The sequence below is a fragment of the Chiloscyllium punctatum genome, chromosome 9 (genome assembly GCF_047496795.1).
Source record: "Chiloscyllium punctatum isolate Juve2018m chromosome 9, sChiPun1.3, whole genome shotgun sequence".
Classification (NCBI taxonomy): domain Eukaryota; kingdom Metazoa; phylum Chordata; class Chondrichthyes; order Orectolobiformes; family Hemiscylliidae; genus Chiloscyllium; species Chiloscyllium punctatum.
In genome coordinates, this window is record NC_092747.1 from 58,074,616 (window position 1) to 58,090,019 (window position 15,404).

The following is a 15,404-nucleotide window of genomic DNA, read 5'->3' on the forward strand; positions in this document are numbered from 1 at the left end:
TAACAGTGAAGATACTATCTCGCCACTTCATTTAATATTCTAGAATGCAACGCAACAGGACCAGGGTATTTATTGGTCTCTAGCCCCATTAGTTCCTCTAGTTCTATTTTCCCAGTGATAATTATTATATGTTTTCTTTCCTCTTTTTGCTCCTTGATTATTTAATATTTCTGTAATACTGTTAATGCCATCTACTATTAAGAATGATGAAAAGTATTTATTAATTCATCCGTCATTTCCTCATTCTCATTATTATTTCCCCAACCTTGTTTACTAAAAGGCTTTTGTTCACTTTTGCCTCATTTCATTTTCATATAATTAAGGACGCTCTTGCTGTCTATCTTCATTTTACTTACAAATTTACCTTTAAAGTTCATCTTCTCGCCCTTTATTATTGTTTGGTTATCTTTGCTAGTTTTTCACACTTTCCCAATCCTCTAGATTACCATTTGTAAGGATTAGTAGATATTTTCTTTTCCTTCAATTTGATGCTAACCTTAATTTCCCTAATTGACTTTGCCCATCCTAGAATGTTGCTTTTTCATTTGGGGTACTTTTTTTGAGAGTCAAACTGTTCTCTTCAACATCTGAGATAGTTCTTAAGCCATCTTTGCTGTTAAATTCCTTTCAAATTCAGTTCCAGCCACCTCTGTCTTTGTTGCTTTATAACTACCCTTATTCAAGTTTAACACAGTTGTATCTGACTAAAGTTTCTTCATTTCAAATTGAATATTAAATTCTACCGTGTCTACCGCTGGTTCCTAGGGAACCTTTTACTCTAAAATCCTTTTGAAATCAACTTGCTTACATTTTATGAGAACTAATAACTTGGTTGGATCCACAACATACTGTTCTGGGAAACTAACCTGAAAACATTCTATGAATACTTCCTCATACCTCTTACCTCTGCCAATCTGACAGTCCCAATCTACAAGAAGATTAAAGTCACCCATAAATAATGGTCTGGCTTGTTTACATGGCCTCATTATCTCCTGTTTTATTCTCTTTTCTATGCAATATACAGCAAATCTCTTTACAGTGTTTTCTTCCCCTTATTAATACTAACTTCACTCATATGTATTCTACATCTTCCAATCTAAGATAATTTCTTGCTATTGCATTTATTCCATCCTTGCCACCCTTTCCTTCTACTTTTCCATTCAAACATGCTTTGAATATTGCGTGCCCAGCTTTGAACTCCCAGTACCCATGTCTCCACAATAGCTGATCACTCCCATTAATGTGTCTGTGTACTGTTAATTTATTTTGTTCCAAATACTTGGAAGATGATTTTTGTGATAGACACAATGTGTGGTGAACATTGAGTTCCAAATCAAATGAAGCAAGATTTCAAGCAGTAAGATTCCACAATGGAAGAGGGCAGAGACTGGCATCAGTCATGCATAGAACATTTGAGGAAGCCAAGAGGCATCCAGATTTGTGGCAAACAACCAAGAGATTGCAAGAGATATTCTCATGTTAGTTGATAACATCACTAAAAGGTATTAGGTAAATGAAGAGGAAAAATCCAGGATGAATTCCCAGTGATAGTGCAGGTGAACATGTTCATGTTAAAAAAAAAGTCATACACAAGTGTTAAATAATACAGGTCCTGCATTAGGGAAGTAGACACTGGTGCAGAAACACTGTGGGAATTTGATGTGTTGAACAATATTGGAGGCCGAAGAGAGGTCAAGGAAGATAATTTCTCTAGCACTTCCCTTTTCCCTGTTTCTGCAATAATTTCTCTTCCCAAATAGTAGCAACAACTGATATTCATCAAGGGTTTACCTCTTTCATTTGTTACTTGTAAGAAGATTCAGTTTCCACATGTATGCTGACACCATCCAAGTCTCATTGCCACATTGATCAGCTGCTCAACCTTTAGTGCCAGCATTAATTCAGCTCAAACACTATGGATTCTAACCCATAACAGTTACTTAAATGCAAGATTGTTACAAAGTCGAACAACATAATTGGGACACTTACACGAATGTGAATCTCTTCACTGACAGTTGGCTGCTTTTTATTCGTCTTTTTGACATCCAGAAAATTAACCAATGGGCGAATAGTCATTCCCTAAAAGATCAACAGTGAGCATTTACTTTCAACAAATAGAGGCACACACATATTTAGGATTTCAGTTCAAAATAAAAAGCAGGTGGGTTAATTTTTGGAATATTAAGAAGTCTGAGGAGATGGCACAAAAGAGGCTTTACGGTCTGGGGCAGTTCAGCCATGACGTTATAGAACAGTAAGTCAGGCTTGGGGAGCTGAATGATCTACTTCTGTTCCTTGTTCTTATGGAAAGAAAAGTCCTAAATTATGCAAACTCATTATTTAACATTGTTTTAGGTTTGATAACATTTTAATGAATCTGTGCTGTAGTGTTCAAGGTTAATATCTCCTGTGATGCGTTGCCCAGTCCTCAAGTAAGAGTTAAGTACAGCTCGACATTTTTAAAGTTACTTTCACGCAGTAGAATTCTGGCCTAGTTTTAAAATAAAGGCCAACATTACATTAACCTTTTAAATTACTTTTTGTACCTGCTTTAAGCAGCTTCTGTGTTTGGAGCCAGAAATTTCTCTGCTCAGCAACAATTCCTAATACGACAACATTTAGAAAATGCTCAGAAATATCTTTAAACCCATGATGATCTCACTTCACCTACAGGAACCCTCATCTGTCAGTTTTACCCACAAACATAATTTGGTACTGTCCCATTGCTCTCTACTAGACAATTTACTCAGCTTAGTATTATCAGCAAATGTAGATTCAGTTCTGATTATTACTTCATTAAGCCATTGATTAAACTAGCAAAAACGTGGAGGCTTTGAGTGTTCCTTGGGAGACACATGCTGCCAATTCAAATACATACCCATCAACATGATTCTGTACCCTATCTTCCATCCAATTCCCTATGCAAGCCATTAGTTGTATCCAATTTCAATCATTGTCAATTCGTTTAACAGTGTCTTATGTGAAACCTAGTTGAATGCCTTCAGGAAGTCAATAAGCAACATCTTTAGAGACTCCTTTCTCTGCCATGTCAAAGGGGTTTGACTAGATCCTTAGACATGACTTACCCTTTACAAATTCTTTGTCCTTTTCTGATCAGCTTGTATTCATCCAAATGCTATAGTCAATATGAGTCCAATGAGTTTCTAGTGGTCAGCCCTATGATATTCTAGTTTATCTACCTTGTATATTTTACTTCATAGAATCATAGGATCCTTACAGCATGGAAGCAGACCATTCAGTCCATCAAGTACCAACTCTCCAAAGAGCACCCTATTTGGACCCATCACCCCACCCTAATCTCTGTAACCTTGCATTTCCCATGGCTAATCCACCAAGTCTGCACACCTTTGGACTATGGGTGGAAACCAGAGCACCCAGAGGAATCCCATGCAGACACATGGTGAGAATGTCTGGGTGACATTTGCACACAGTCCTGTAGATTTAAAAAACCTTGTGTTTTTGTAGATAAAATGACAATTTGGTGTGCTGGTTTTACATTTTTCTGAGGACAACTAAAATTAGCTCTTATATTTCAAACATTTGCTTATTTTATCCCCATAGCTACCTCGTCACACAACCTTTTCAAAGTTGACAGGTAGTCTACATATTTCTAATTTTTGCAGTTCTCATCTTGACCAATATTAACACTTTAAAAGAAATAGAAAGGTCATAGACATTTCAGTACTTTCCACTGTGTCAGGTAATGATGTCAGCATGTACAAAATACGTGGGTAAAGGGGGAAGCTGTGTTGAAAATCACCAAGCAGGTACGAAAGTGGCGAATGGATAGCAGGTTGAATAGGACAACTATTTCTTTTGTGGAGTGGCGGAGGCTGAGGAGTGACCTTATAGAAGTTTATAAAAGCATAAGAGGCACGGATAGGGTAGATAGACAAGGTATTGTCCCAGGATGGAGGGGGTAGGCTGGGGGGAGTCCAGAACTAGAAGGCATAGATTTAGGGTGAGAGGGGAAAGATTTAAAAGTGACCTAAGGATCAATGTTTTCACACAGAGGGTGGTGTATGTCTGGAATAAGCTGCCAAAAGAAGTTATGGAGGCTGGTACAATGACAATGTTTAAAATATGCAAATGAATAGAAAGGGTCCAGAGGGATATGGGCCAATTGCTGGCAAACGGGGCTAGATTAAGTTAGGTTATCTATTGGACCGAAGGGTCTGTTTCTGTGCTAAACATCTTTATGACCCTATGACTCGTCTAGGTGATGAATTGATCTGTGGTCTCCAAGAACCATAAATGGGCAGTTACAGCTGAATTTCTAGTTGAAATCCACCACCACAGATTTAGCATAAATTAGCAATCATGTAGAAAACAACTGGAATATTGTTTTTTTGTGCATCACAATTTTACACGGTCAAAAGCATTTGAGAGGATGTACATGAGATTCACTAGAATGGTAACAGGGATGAGGTATTTTAATATTTGTTCATGAAATATGGGTATTGGTGACTTGGCCAGCATTTATTACCCATTCCTAATTGCCCTGGGGAAAAGTGATGGTAAGTCACTTCTTGAATTGCTGCAATCTTTGAGGTGTAGAATGCCTACTGCTTTTTGGAAAGGAGTTCCAGAATTTTGACCTGAAAAAGACAGAACAGCAATATATTCCAAGTCAAGATGATGTTGGAGAGGAACTTGCAGGTGGTGTTCTCACGTGCCTGTTGCCCTTATCGTTATAGGTTGTAGAGGTCACATGTATGGAAGATACTGTTAAAGGAGCCTTAGTAAGTCATTGCAGTGCATCTTGTAAATGGCTCATACTGCTACCACTGTGCACGGATGGGAAAACAGAGTGAATGTTGAAGGTGGTAGATGGTGTGCCAATCACGCAGGCTGCTTTATTCTGGATGGTTTTAAGCTTTTGAGTGTTATTGCAGCCATCAAGCAAATGGAAAATATTGCACTGGACTCCTGACTTGAGCCTTGCAGATGGTAGACAGGCATGGGGGGAGCAAAGGGACAGTCACTCACTGCAGCATTCTTAGAATTTGACCTGCTCTTGTAATCACAGCATTTATTATTGTTGGTCCAGATCAGTTTCTGATCAATCTCCAGGATGTTGATAGTGGGAAATTAAGCAATGGTAATGGCATTGAGTGCAAAGGAAAAATAATCAGAATCTCTCAGAGATGGTAACTGCCACAACACGTGTGACACAAATGTTACTTGCCACTTATCAACCTAAGCCAGATATTGTCCAGGTCCAGCTGCATATCGACACGATCTGTATCAGTATCTAAGGAGTCATGAATGGATTGAATATTTTTCACTTATAATTATGCATCACCATTCTGACCGAATAATGGAAGAAAAGGTTTCTGATGAAGCAGCTGAAGATTGTTGGGCCTAGGTAACTACTCTGAGGAACTCATGTAGAGATGTCCTGGTGCTGAGATGACGGACCTCCAACAACCATTTTCCTTTGTATTACCTATGACTCTAAAGATTTTCCAACTCATTCCCATTGACACCAGTTTACACAGGGCTCCTTGAATGTCGTACTCTGCCTAATCGTGCCTTGATTCAAGGGGAGTCGCAATTATGGTGCTGGAAAAGCACAGCAGGTCAGGCGGCATCCGAGGTGCAGGACAATCGAAGCAGGAAGGGCTCTGATGAAGGGCTTATGCCCGAAATGTCGATTCTCCTACTCTTCAGATGCTGCCTAACCTGCTGTGCTTGTGCAGCACCATACTGTCGACTCTGATCAGCAACATCTGCAGTCCCCACTTTCTTCCAGTTGATTCGAGTGGAGTCATTCTCACTCCCTTCTTGGGTTCAGTTTTTTTTTTTAAGTCCACATTTGAACTAAGGCTGTGATGAGTCCAAGAGTTGAGTTGCCCCAGTAGACCTTGAATTGAGCATCAGTGAGCAAGTTATTCCTTTGCAAATGCTCCTTGACAGCACTGTTGACCACTTCTTCCAACATTTGCTGTTGATCAAGAATAAGGGGATAGGACAATTCTAACCTGGTCAATCCCCCTCTTATTGTGGGCATAACATAAATGGGCTGTTTTCCATGTTGTCAGATTGATGTCAGTGTTCTAACTGTACTGGAATAGCTTGGAGAGGGGCCCAGCTAGTCCTTCTACCAATACCATCATGGGCAGATGCATCTGGAATAGTAGATTGTTGAGGTCGAAGGCAAGATGAGGTTTCCTTTTTGTTGGCTCCCTGACCACTTGCTGCAGACCCTGTTTAACAGCTATGTTCTTTAAGACATGGCCTGCTTTGTCAGTTGCAACGCTACCGAGTCACTCCTGGTGATAAGCACAAAAGTTCCCCACTCAAAGTACACGCTATGCTTCCTCCAGTTGGTCTAACTCTCTACCAACTGTGTATCACTGTGTCCCCACCACTAGTGGGTCTGCCCAGCCAGTGGAGCAGGATGGTAATGGTGATATAAAGGCAAAATACTGCGGATGCTAAAAATCCAAAACAAACACAGAGAATGTTGAGAAACTCAGCAGGTCTAGCAGCATCTGAGAAGAGGGCAACACAATTAATGTTCCAAGTCCAGCAATGATTTCTTCACATTATGGTGATGTCTATAAGGCACAATTCGGACAGTATGACTACATCAGGCTGTTCCTTCTCTATTTAATGAAATGCATGTTAAAAAGGAGGACTTTACAGGATTAACAGGGTTGGGTTTGCTGTTGTCATTTCCAGTGCCTAGGTCAGCTGTCTGGTTTCAGTCCTCTCTTTGGCTTTATTAGCAGTTTGGTACAACTGAGTGGCTTCTTAAGTCATTTCAGAGGGCAGTTAAGCATCAGCCTTGTCGCTAAGAGTTGGAGGTCACATGTGGATCAGAATGGGTAAGGAGGAATAACTCATTTCCTAAAAAGACGTTAGTGAAAATTAATTGTTATTGAAGCAGCAGGGGCTGTCCTCCTTATGTCAGAGGAGTGAGGGACGTAGCATGTAATTGAGAAGGCGGATGAATCCCACTTAGAACCTTGGGGAATACCAGTTAACAGGAGTAGAAAGAAAAAAACCATTGGCAGTATTCTGTAGTTACAGGTAGACAAATAATGGAACTAGGTTAGAGTAGTACCACACTGCTGGATTATATTGGCGAGGCATTGGAAGACAGTGCAGTCAACTCTGTCAAAGCCTGCAGACTGCTCAAAAAGGATAACGAGGGGTGGTTTTCCTTTGAGGAGAAAGTGAGGACTGCAGATGCTGGAAATCAGAGCTGAAAATGTGTTGCTGGAAAAGCGCAGCAGGTCAGGCAGCATCCAAGGAACAGGAGAATCCACGTTTCGGGCATAAGCCTGAAGAAGGGCTCATGCCCAAAACGTCGATTCTCCTGCTCCTTGGATGGTTTTCCTTTGATCAAGGTCACAAATTATATTCTTTGTTACTTGGGGAGGTACTTATGTTTGTTACTAACTGGAATGAAAGATTTCACCAAACAATGCACTTGAAAAAATAAATAACATTTAGACATCAGATTGTCTAAAACAACTACAATAAGAGTTGGCCAAAATGGTTTATGAAAGCCAAATCAGAACAAAATTTTATGTCCAATTGAGAACTTGAAGTACTTCTCCAGCCCTCTCTACATTCAAGGAAAATTCAAATCTATAACTAGTAGAGTCTTCGTGAATACACTTTGCAAAAAGCATGCAATTTAAATAAACTCAATATTTTGAAGCTGGTCAATTATTGCACATTAAGGACTTGTAATAACGTTGTTATTGTATTAATAAGTATATTGATAACTAAGTTCTAATTTCAAGTGGAGAACAAAGTTTTGTAACAGATATTTCAGCAACCAAGACATATAAGCAGATAGTTTTAACCTGAATAAACACGGTGAAGAATATGACCACAATGGTTGATGTGATGAACAAATGCTTTCGAGGAAAGATATGAGAAGGAAGCAGGAACACAAGCGAGAAGCAAATTGCCCCGCGCAGCCCTCCATAGGCAATGATAAATTGATCCTTGCGGGTGATAATCAATTTCCGAAATCTGTTAATGATCTGCGTTAGCACAATAACACCTGAAATTAAAAAAGAAATTGGTTAAAAATTGGCAACCATGTACATCTGTCAAAGGGTGATATCACTCACTAATGGTCTTCTTTGAAACTACATGCAAATCACTGGCATACAAGCCCATTGTTATTGTATTGTCCCTTCCCAAACAAGGTTTGCTCAATGTTTCTATAAAGAGCTGAACACAATGAAATTGCAGATTGCTCTAGCCTATATAAGACCAAAATTAATTGATGTTATTCACATTGCATCCACAAGACAGCTGAGACACCAGCTTTGTTATATAGTGAATGGAACTTGGGCAAAATCCAAGACAAATACATATGTGTAAATCTAACAAAGGTGAGAACATCCTTGTATTTGGCTCCAAATGCAATTACTTCAGTGCACTGGACACTGCAAAACTAAACAACGTTCCACGAAGGAGGATGGGCCAAAATTGGGGCTGTAAGAGGTGCTCCTTTTCTGAGGTATTTTCAGTGTTTTAGATTAGATTAGATTACTTACAGTGTGGAAACAGGCCCTTCGGCCCAACAAGTCCACACCGCCCCACCGAAGTGCAACCCACCCATACCCCTACCCCTTACCTACACTAAGGACAATTTAGGATGGCCAATGCACCTGACCTGCACATCTTTGGATTGTGGGAGGAAACCGGAGCACCCGGAGGAAACCCACGCAGACACGGGGAGAATGTGCAAACTCCACACAGTCAGTAGGGGCAGTAACTACTCTTTTATATACTGTTGCATTGTTCTGGAATTTTGGGAAAAATAAAATCAAAACAGCACTTTAAAATGGAAGAAAAGGAGGCAAAGCAGTGATGACGTGGCAGTTGAAACAAGCAGAGAAGTAAACCTGCACATCTGTCTGACCCAGCAGTGAACCCTCACTGCTGACTGCCTCTGCTGTTTGGTTTCAAGTATCTCTGGACATAGGAGTTCATCTGAGCAAAATAAATAAACAGCGAAGATCATGTTGCAGCTGTACAGGATGTTGGTTAGACCACTTTTGGAATACTGCATGCAACTCTGTCTCCCTGCCATAGGGAAGGATATTGTGAAACGTGAAATGGTTCAAAAAAGATTTACAAGGATGTTGCCAGGGTTGGAGGGTTTGAGCTACAGAGACGAGGCTGAATAGGCTGGGGCTGTTTTCCTTGGAGTGTCGGAGGATGAGGGGTGACCTTATAGAGGTTCATAAAATCATGAGGGGAATGGATAGGATAAATAGACAAAGTCTCTTCCCTAGGGTGGGGTAGTCCAAAACTACAGAGCATAGGTTTAGCATAAGGGGAAAGATTCAAAAAGAGACTTAAGGGAAACTTTTTCATGCAGAGAATGGTTTATGTATGGAAAGAGCTACCAAAGGAAGTGGTTGAGACCAGCAGAATTACAATTTTTAAAAGGCATCTAGATGGATGTATGAATAGAAAAAGTTCAGAGCAATATGGACCAAATGCTGGCAAATGGGACTAGATTTATTTAGGATATCTGGTTGGCATGGACAAATTGGACTAAAGGGTCTTTTTCCATGCCAAACACTCTCTGACTCGATGTTTATTTATAAGTACGCAGTCAGTTTTCCTTGCATTGATTTACATTAAATAACCACATTCTTTCACAATCATACCTGTTCTTCCTACACTCAAACTCAAATATTCTTATTTGTGTGCGTAAAGCCAAAAGGTAAAAACTCCTGCACACAGACTGACAATCTAAAAGGTTTAGAAAATGAACAATCGTTTACCTAGTGCTCGCCAAATCAAACAGAACAATAGAGTGAAGCAAACAAATGCCCAATTCCATTCGTGGGTATTCGTAATTGTTGATACACCAAGGAAGATGAATATAAGAGTTTCACTGACACTACTCCACATCTTCATGAAATACTTGATCGTGGTGCTAGATTTCATCGAAATATTTTCTTCCACATAGTACTTCATGCTCATTGAGCAGGCTATCAATCTGAAGAGGAAGGATTTTATTAATTCGTTTTCAAATAATATCACACAGGCATCGACTCTGGAGATAGCTTCTCCTAAGACGATGACGACCTATCCCCTTCCCATTTAATGACAGATTTTCTCAACCCCAGTAATTTGACAGATACAAATCACAATTTTCATGTTGCATTACTCCATGTACAATTTAAGACTTCTTTCTACAGAGTGACATCAACAATGTAGACTCAGTTCCTGCATATGTTGAGTTTACCTCAAAGGACTCTCCTGCTCCACCTTGCAATTTACTTGAGGTGTGGTGCCCCTCAGATTAAACCACCACCAGCTGAGTCTCTGTAATGGGAACACAGTCCGATGGTCCAGTAGGACAACAGAGACTTTACTTACTTACTTCGTGCTGAGCTGGCTAATTGTAGCTTAAGGTGCTGCAGAAGAAATGGAATTGGAAAGATTTTCTATGGACTTGGTTTGACTTTTAAAATCAATTCCAATTTTCAGATGAGGCATATGTTTTAAATTAATAGTTTGAATTTAAAATTTAATACAACATATCTCTTTCCCTTTAATTTTGTTTCATCTGTACCACCTTTGCAGATTTTGACCCGGTACACAACAAGCATCAAATGCATTCATCTCCGTTATGATGTCCAGACATTTCATGACATTTGTGTCATGACGTAACCATAGCAAGAGTCCCCAAATTATTTCTGGAAGTTATAGTTGTGCCACACATGATGACTTTCCTTTTTTTTCCTCTCCACAATTCAAGAATCACCTGCTTTTGCACCAGTTGATAAGATAGTCAGTCAAATTTTACTTATTCTGAAGTAGTTTACCTTTTCCTCCTAACAGCCTTACAAGTATCAAGAGTTCGACAAAACTATAAATGCAATTAAGAAAATGGTCATGTGGAGTCAGAATCATAGAGATGTACAGCACAGAAACAGACCCTTCGATCCAACTCATCTATGCCAACCAGATATCCCATATAAATCACTTAAAACAAAACCTAATGGCTACATAAATGTTATGTTTTGTCATGATTTATCTTTTTTAAAAAAATATGCACACTGGTTTTACTTGAAAACAATTTGGCAAGTGTAGTAATTGTAACCAGATGACTGCAGGCACGGTGGGCGGCACGGTGGCACAGTGGTTAGCACTGCTGCCTCACAGCGCCAGAGATCCGGGTTCAATTCCCGCCTCAGGCGACTAACTGTGTGGAGTTTGCACGTTCTCCCCGTGTCTGCGTGGGTTTCCTCCGGGTGCTCCGGTTTCCTCCCACAGTCCAAAGATGTGCGGGTCAGGTGAATTGGCCATGCTAAATTGCCCGTAGTGTTAGGTAAGGGGTAAAGGTAGGGGTATGGGTGGGTTGCGCTTCGGCGGGGCGGTGTGGACTTGTTGGGCCGAAGGGCCTGTTTCCACACTGTAAGTAATCTAATCTAATCTAATCTAATCTAATATGAATTCTATAATTGAGGCTGTAAATGTGGTTCAATCAGGCAGCCTTGGTTATCATAAAAGAATGAATGTCAAGGATATTGAGGGCTGAATGCCAGAGACAGTGAGAGGCGGTTCTATTGTCAACTGATTTGTAAATAAAGGGTGAATGGTGATAGGGTGCCAGCCTCTGAAAAGTGCCCCTTGTTCTATTCTACCTTAAGTTATCCTGCCAATTTACCAGCACAAACTAAGTTCCATTTACCCATCTGTTTGGTCCTACATTGCCACGCAATACCACACAATTCTCAGCCTCGTTTTGAAATCCCTTCATGACACCACTCCTTCCCATGTCCCATATATTTGCACTCCATCAACTCTGCTCTTGATTATTCCAAGACTTTAATCATTTCATCATTGTCAGCTACTATAGCAAGAAACGAAACCCTGGAAATTTTCCCTCTTAACCTCTCGTGCTCTCTACTTCCACATAAGTGGAAATGTCTGGCCAAACTTTCTAATCACGTGCTGTAACTTTTCAAGTATCGAGATGTCAAATCCTCTAATGAAATTCTGTGGGCATTTTATTACAGCATGAGATAAATACAACATTTTCTTGTTAACTGGAAATGAGATCAAGAAAACAAAGCTAGTTTGGTATCTGACCATGGAAGATTCAAAGCAAGGTTTTTAAGTAAACAAATATACAGTGATCTTAGCCTTTATTTTTTACTTTAAGAATTTTATGGGTCTTTTAGAGGCAACACAATTTAAAAGTTGCATTCTCGAGCATTTAAGTGTGCTGACTTGAATATTTTCTTCTCCCCTTAAACCCATTTCCAAACCTGTTGCTCTGTATTCCCAGTTCACCGTGTTGTCTCCCTGTCGCTCTGTATTCCCAGTTCAGTGTGTTGCCTCCCTGTCACTCTGTATTTCCAGTTCACCTGGTTGTCTCCCTCTCGCTCTGTATTCCCAGTTCACACCAAATCTGAAATCTAGATTGATCCTAATGTACTGTCCTTCAGAGAAGATGTTAAACCAAGAACTATTCTACCTTCAGAATTCAATGGAAATTTGTAGAAGGAAAGTGAAGATATCTGTTGTGTTTGGATCAATATTTATCCTTTGCCTAACATAAAAAGACAATTTGTCGGGCCATTATCACATTACCTATGGAACTCCGCTGTGCAGAAAATGGCTGCTATGTTTATGTTATGATTGTGATGAAAAAAAGAAATGATTTGGTGTAAAACGTTTTGGGATGCCAAGAGGACATGAAAAGGCATTGTGTAAACCCAAGTCTCTTACTGATACTATTAACGTTGTTTTTCAGATTATTGCTCAGAGAAGAATTTTTCATAAAATGGCTCCCTGTCTTTTCTCTGTGCAGATGCTCTTAATTTGCTGACTGCCACGTATTATTCTTGTTTCAGATATCCAAGATTTGCAATTTGCCATGTATCTTATTCAGCTGCAAAACATATAACAATTGTCAATATCAAAAGAACCTCAGTACAAAGAGCTGGAATTCACTGGACAGGACACGTTCGGTTTAGAATATGGTTCATTCAAAAGGAGCTTTCACGCATTAAATAGCTGGTCCCCCACAGGTGGATGATGCACCTGTGGATGAAATAAAAAAAATTGTCTCCTTTGGACACACAGGCCCACCTGTGTCAATAACAGAAAACTAAAAGTCATGTGAAACATAGGAAAATGTCCTTGCTTACAAAAATATGTTTCCTGGCACAATGGTTGTTGCTGTGCTGCAGACAAAATGTCATTTAAAGTTATCTTAACCAAGACTGACCATATTTGGATAGATTTAGCTGAATATGACTTAGTAAGGTATCAAACTCCTACAGAGCTTTTGGATGGTTTACATGTGGTAAGCCAATATGTAGAAATGTTTTTTTAAAAAGCAGTTAATTCTCCACAATGGACAGATTTTGCATCATCTGTGGGAGCAGCAGGTCTAATAACCACATACCTTTCTTGTTCTACACTCTTGCTCTGAATTATAAGCTAAGTTGTTGCAGAAGAAAAGGTGTACGTTAGCAGTTTTTAACCACCCATGGATCTCGTAGCATCTTTATCTTTCAAATGGGTACGCAAGGAAAAAGTATCGTTAATGTGTTGTTTTGCTCCTAATAATGCAAAAAAATTTCCACTGAAAAATACTTAAACTAATAAATGAATTACAGAGTATTTTTTTTTAAATCAGCAAGCATTACAATTTTCAGTGCAGGCATAGCTAAGAATGGAGGTACAAACTTGATGAAACTACCACAAGATTACTTGTTTTTTAAACATCAGAAGCAACATTCTACAGCAGATTCTGCCACATCTAGTTAATCAGGTGGACAACTAAACAACAGGATAAAGTGGTGGTTGCTGCATGAATTTTTCTTTCCTCAATGATAGGGAAGCTCAGCCTATTAGTGCAAAAGACATTCCTGTCGCTGCTTCCATACCAGAAATGCTAAATGAATGACCCAGCTCAGCTTCCTTCTGAGCTCTAGAGCAACATGAATACAAAGTTTGGGCAACTACACTCACTCCTAGTAATGTTAAGGAACGGAATAAGGGCAGTGGATAGGGAAAAAGGCTATGCGTCTCAACATGTACGTAGTGTCAAACACTTTGTCAAATAAAAATTCCTGGATATGGGCAACAATGCAGAGCATTTGTTTTACACCACAATTGTCTTTGAGAGGGTGATGATGATGACCTGCCTTCTTGGAACCAGTTCATTACAGCACAGTTGACAGAATTCCAGGATTTTGACCCAGTGACAATGAAGGAATAGCAACAGATTTCTAAGTCAGGATAGTATGAGACGACAGTAGAGAGTGTGGTGCTGGAAAAGCACAGCAGGTCAGTCAGCATCCGAGAAGCTTCAGATAAAGGGCTTCTGCATGAAACATCGATTCTCCTGCTCCTTGGATGTTGCCTGACCTGCTGTGCTTTTCCAGCACCACACTCTCAACTCTGATCTCCAGCCCTCACTTTCTATTAATGAGGCTACAGTGGAACTTGCAAGAGGTTATATTCAAATCAAAGAAGCAGGCCATTCAGCCCATTGAGTTCACACTACCCCTCCGGACAATATCCCACCCAGACCCATCCCCCTACCCTATTCCTGTAACTCTGCATTTCCCATGAATAACCCACCCAGCTTGCACGTCCTTGCGCACTCTGGGCAACTTAGCATGGCCAAACCACCTAACCTGCTCATCGTTGGACTGTGGGAGGGAACCGGAGTGCTCAGAGGAAACCTGCACAAACACAGGGAGGATGTACAAACTCCACCCAGTCACTTGAGGCTGGAATTGAACCCGGGTCCCTGGCACTGTGAGGCAGCAGTGCTAACCACAGAACCATTGTGCCACCCACATGTTTTACACTCACTTGTTTTGTCTAGATTTGGAGACGCCGGTGTTGGTCTGGGGTGTACAAAGTTAAAAATCATAACACCAGGTTATAGTCAAACAGGTTTAATTGGAAGCACACTAGCTTTCGGAGCGACGCTCCTTCATCAGGTGATAGTGGAGGGCTCGATCGTAACACAGAATTTATAGCAAAAATTTACAGTGTGATGTAACTGAAATTATACATTGAAAAATTGATTGTCTGTTAAGCCTTTCATCTGTTAGAATACAGTGATAGTTACACATGAAAGAAGTGAAACTATCACTGTATTCTAACAGATGGAAGGCTTAACAGACAATTAATTTTTCAATGTCTAATTTCAGTTACATCACACTGTAAATTTTTGCTATAAATTCTGTGTTACGATCGAGCCCTCCACTATCACCTGATGAAGGAGCGTTGCTCCGAAAGCTAGTGTGCTTCCAATTAAACCTGTTGGACTATAACCTGGTGTTGTGTGATTTTTAACTTTGTTTTTTCTAGATTCAATAGCTGCAAAATTGGAAGTTACTGTTGAAGTAGCCTGG

The 15,404-nt window shown here is 40.0% G+C and overlaps 1 protein-coding gene across 1 annotated transcript in view; it reads right to left on the reverse strand.

The window, feature by feature from the left end:
- slc9a2 (solute carrier family 9 member 2) overlaps positions 1 to 15,404 on the reverse strand; it is a 91,607-nt gene that overhangs the window by 26,346 nt on the left and 49,857 nt on the right. The window contains exons 4-6 of the mRNA XM_072577598.1: positions 9,792 to 10,009; positions 7,845 to 8,047; positions 1,990 to 2,079 (exon numbers count right to left, since the gene is read on the reverse strand). Of these exons, the coding sequence (XP_072433699.1) occupies positions 1,990 to 2,079; positions 7,845 to 8,047; positions 9,792 to 10,009 (511 nt within the window). The remainder of the gene's footprint in view (positions 1 to 1,989; positions 2,080 to 7,844; positions 8,048 to 9,791; positions 10,010 to 15,404) is intronic.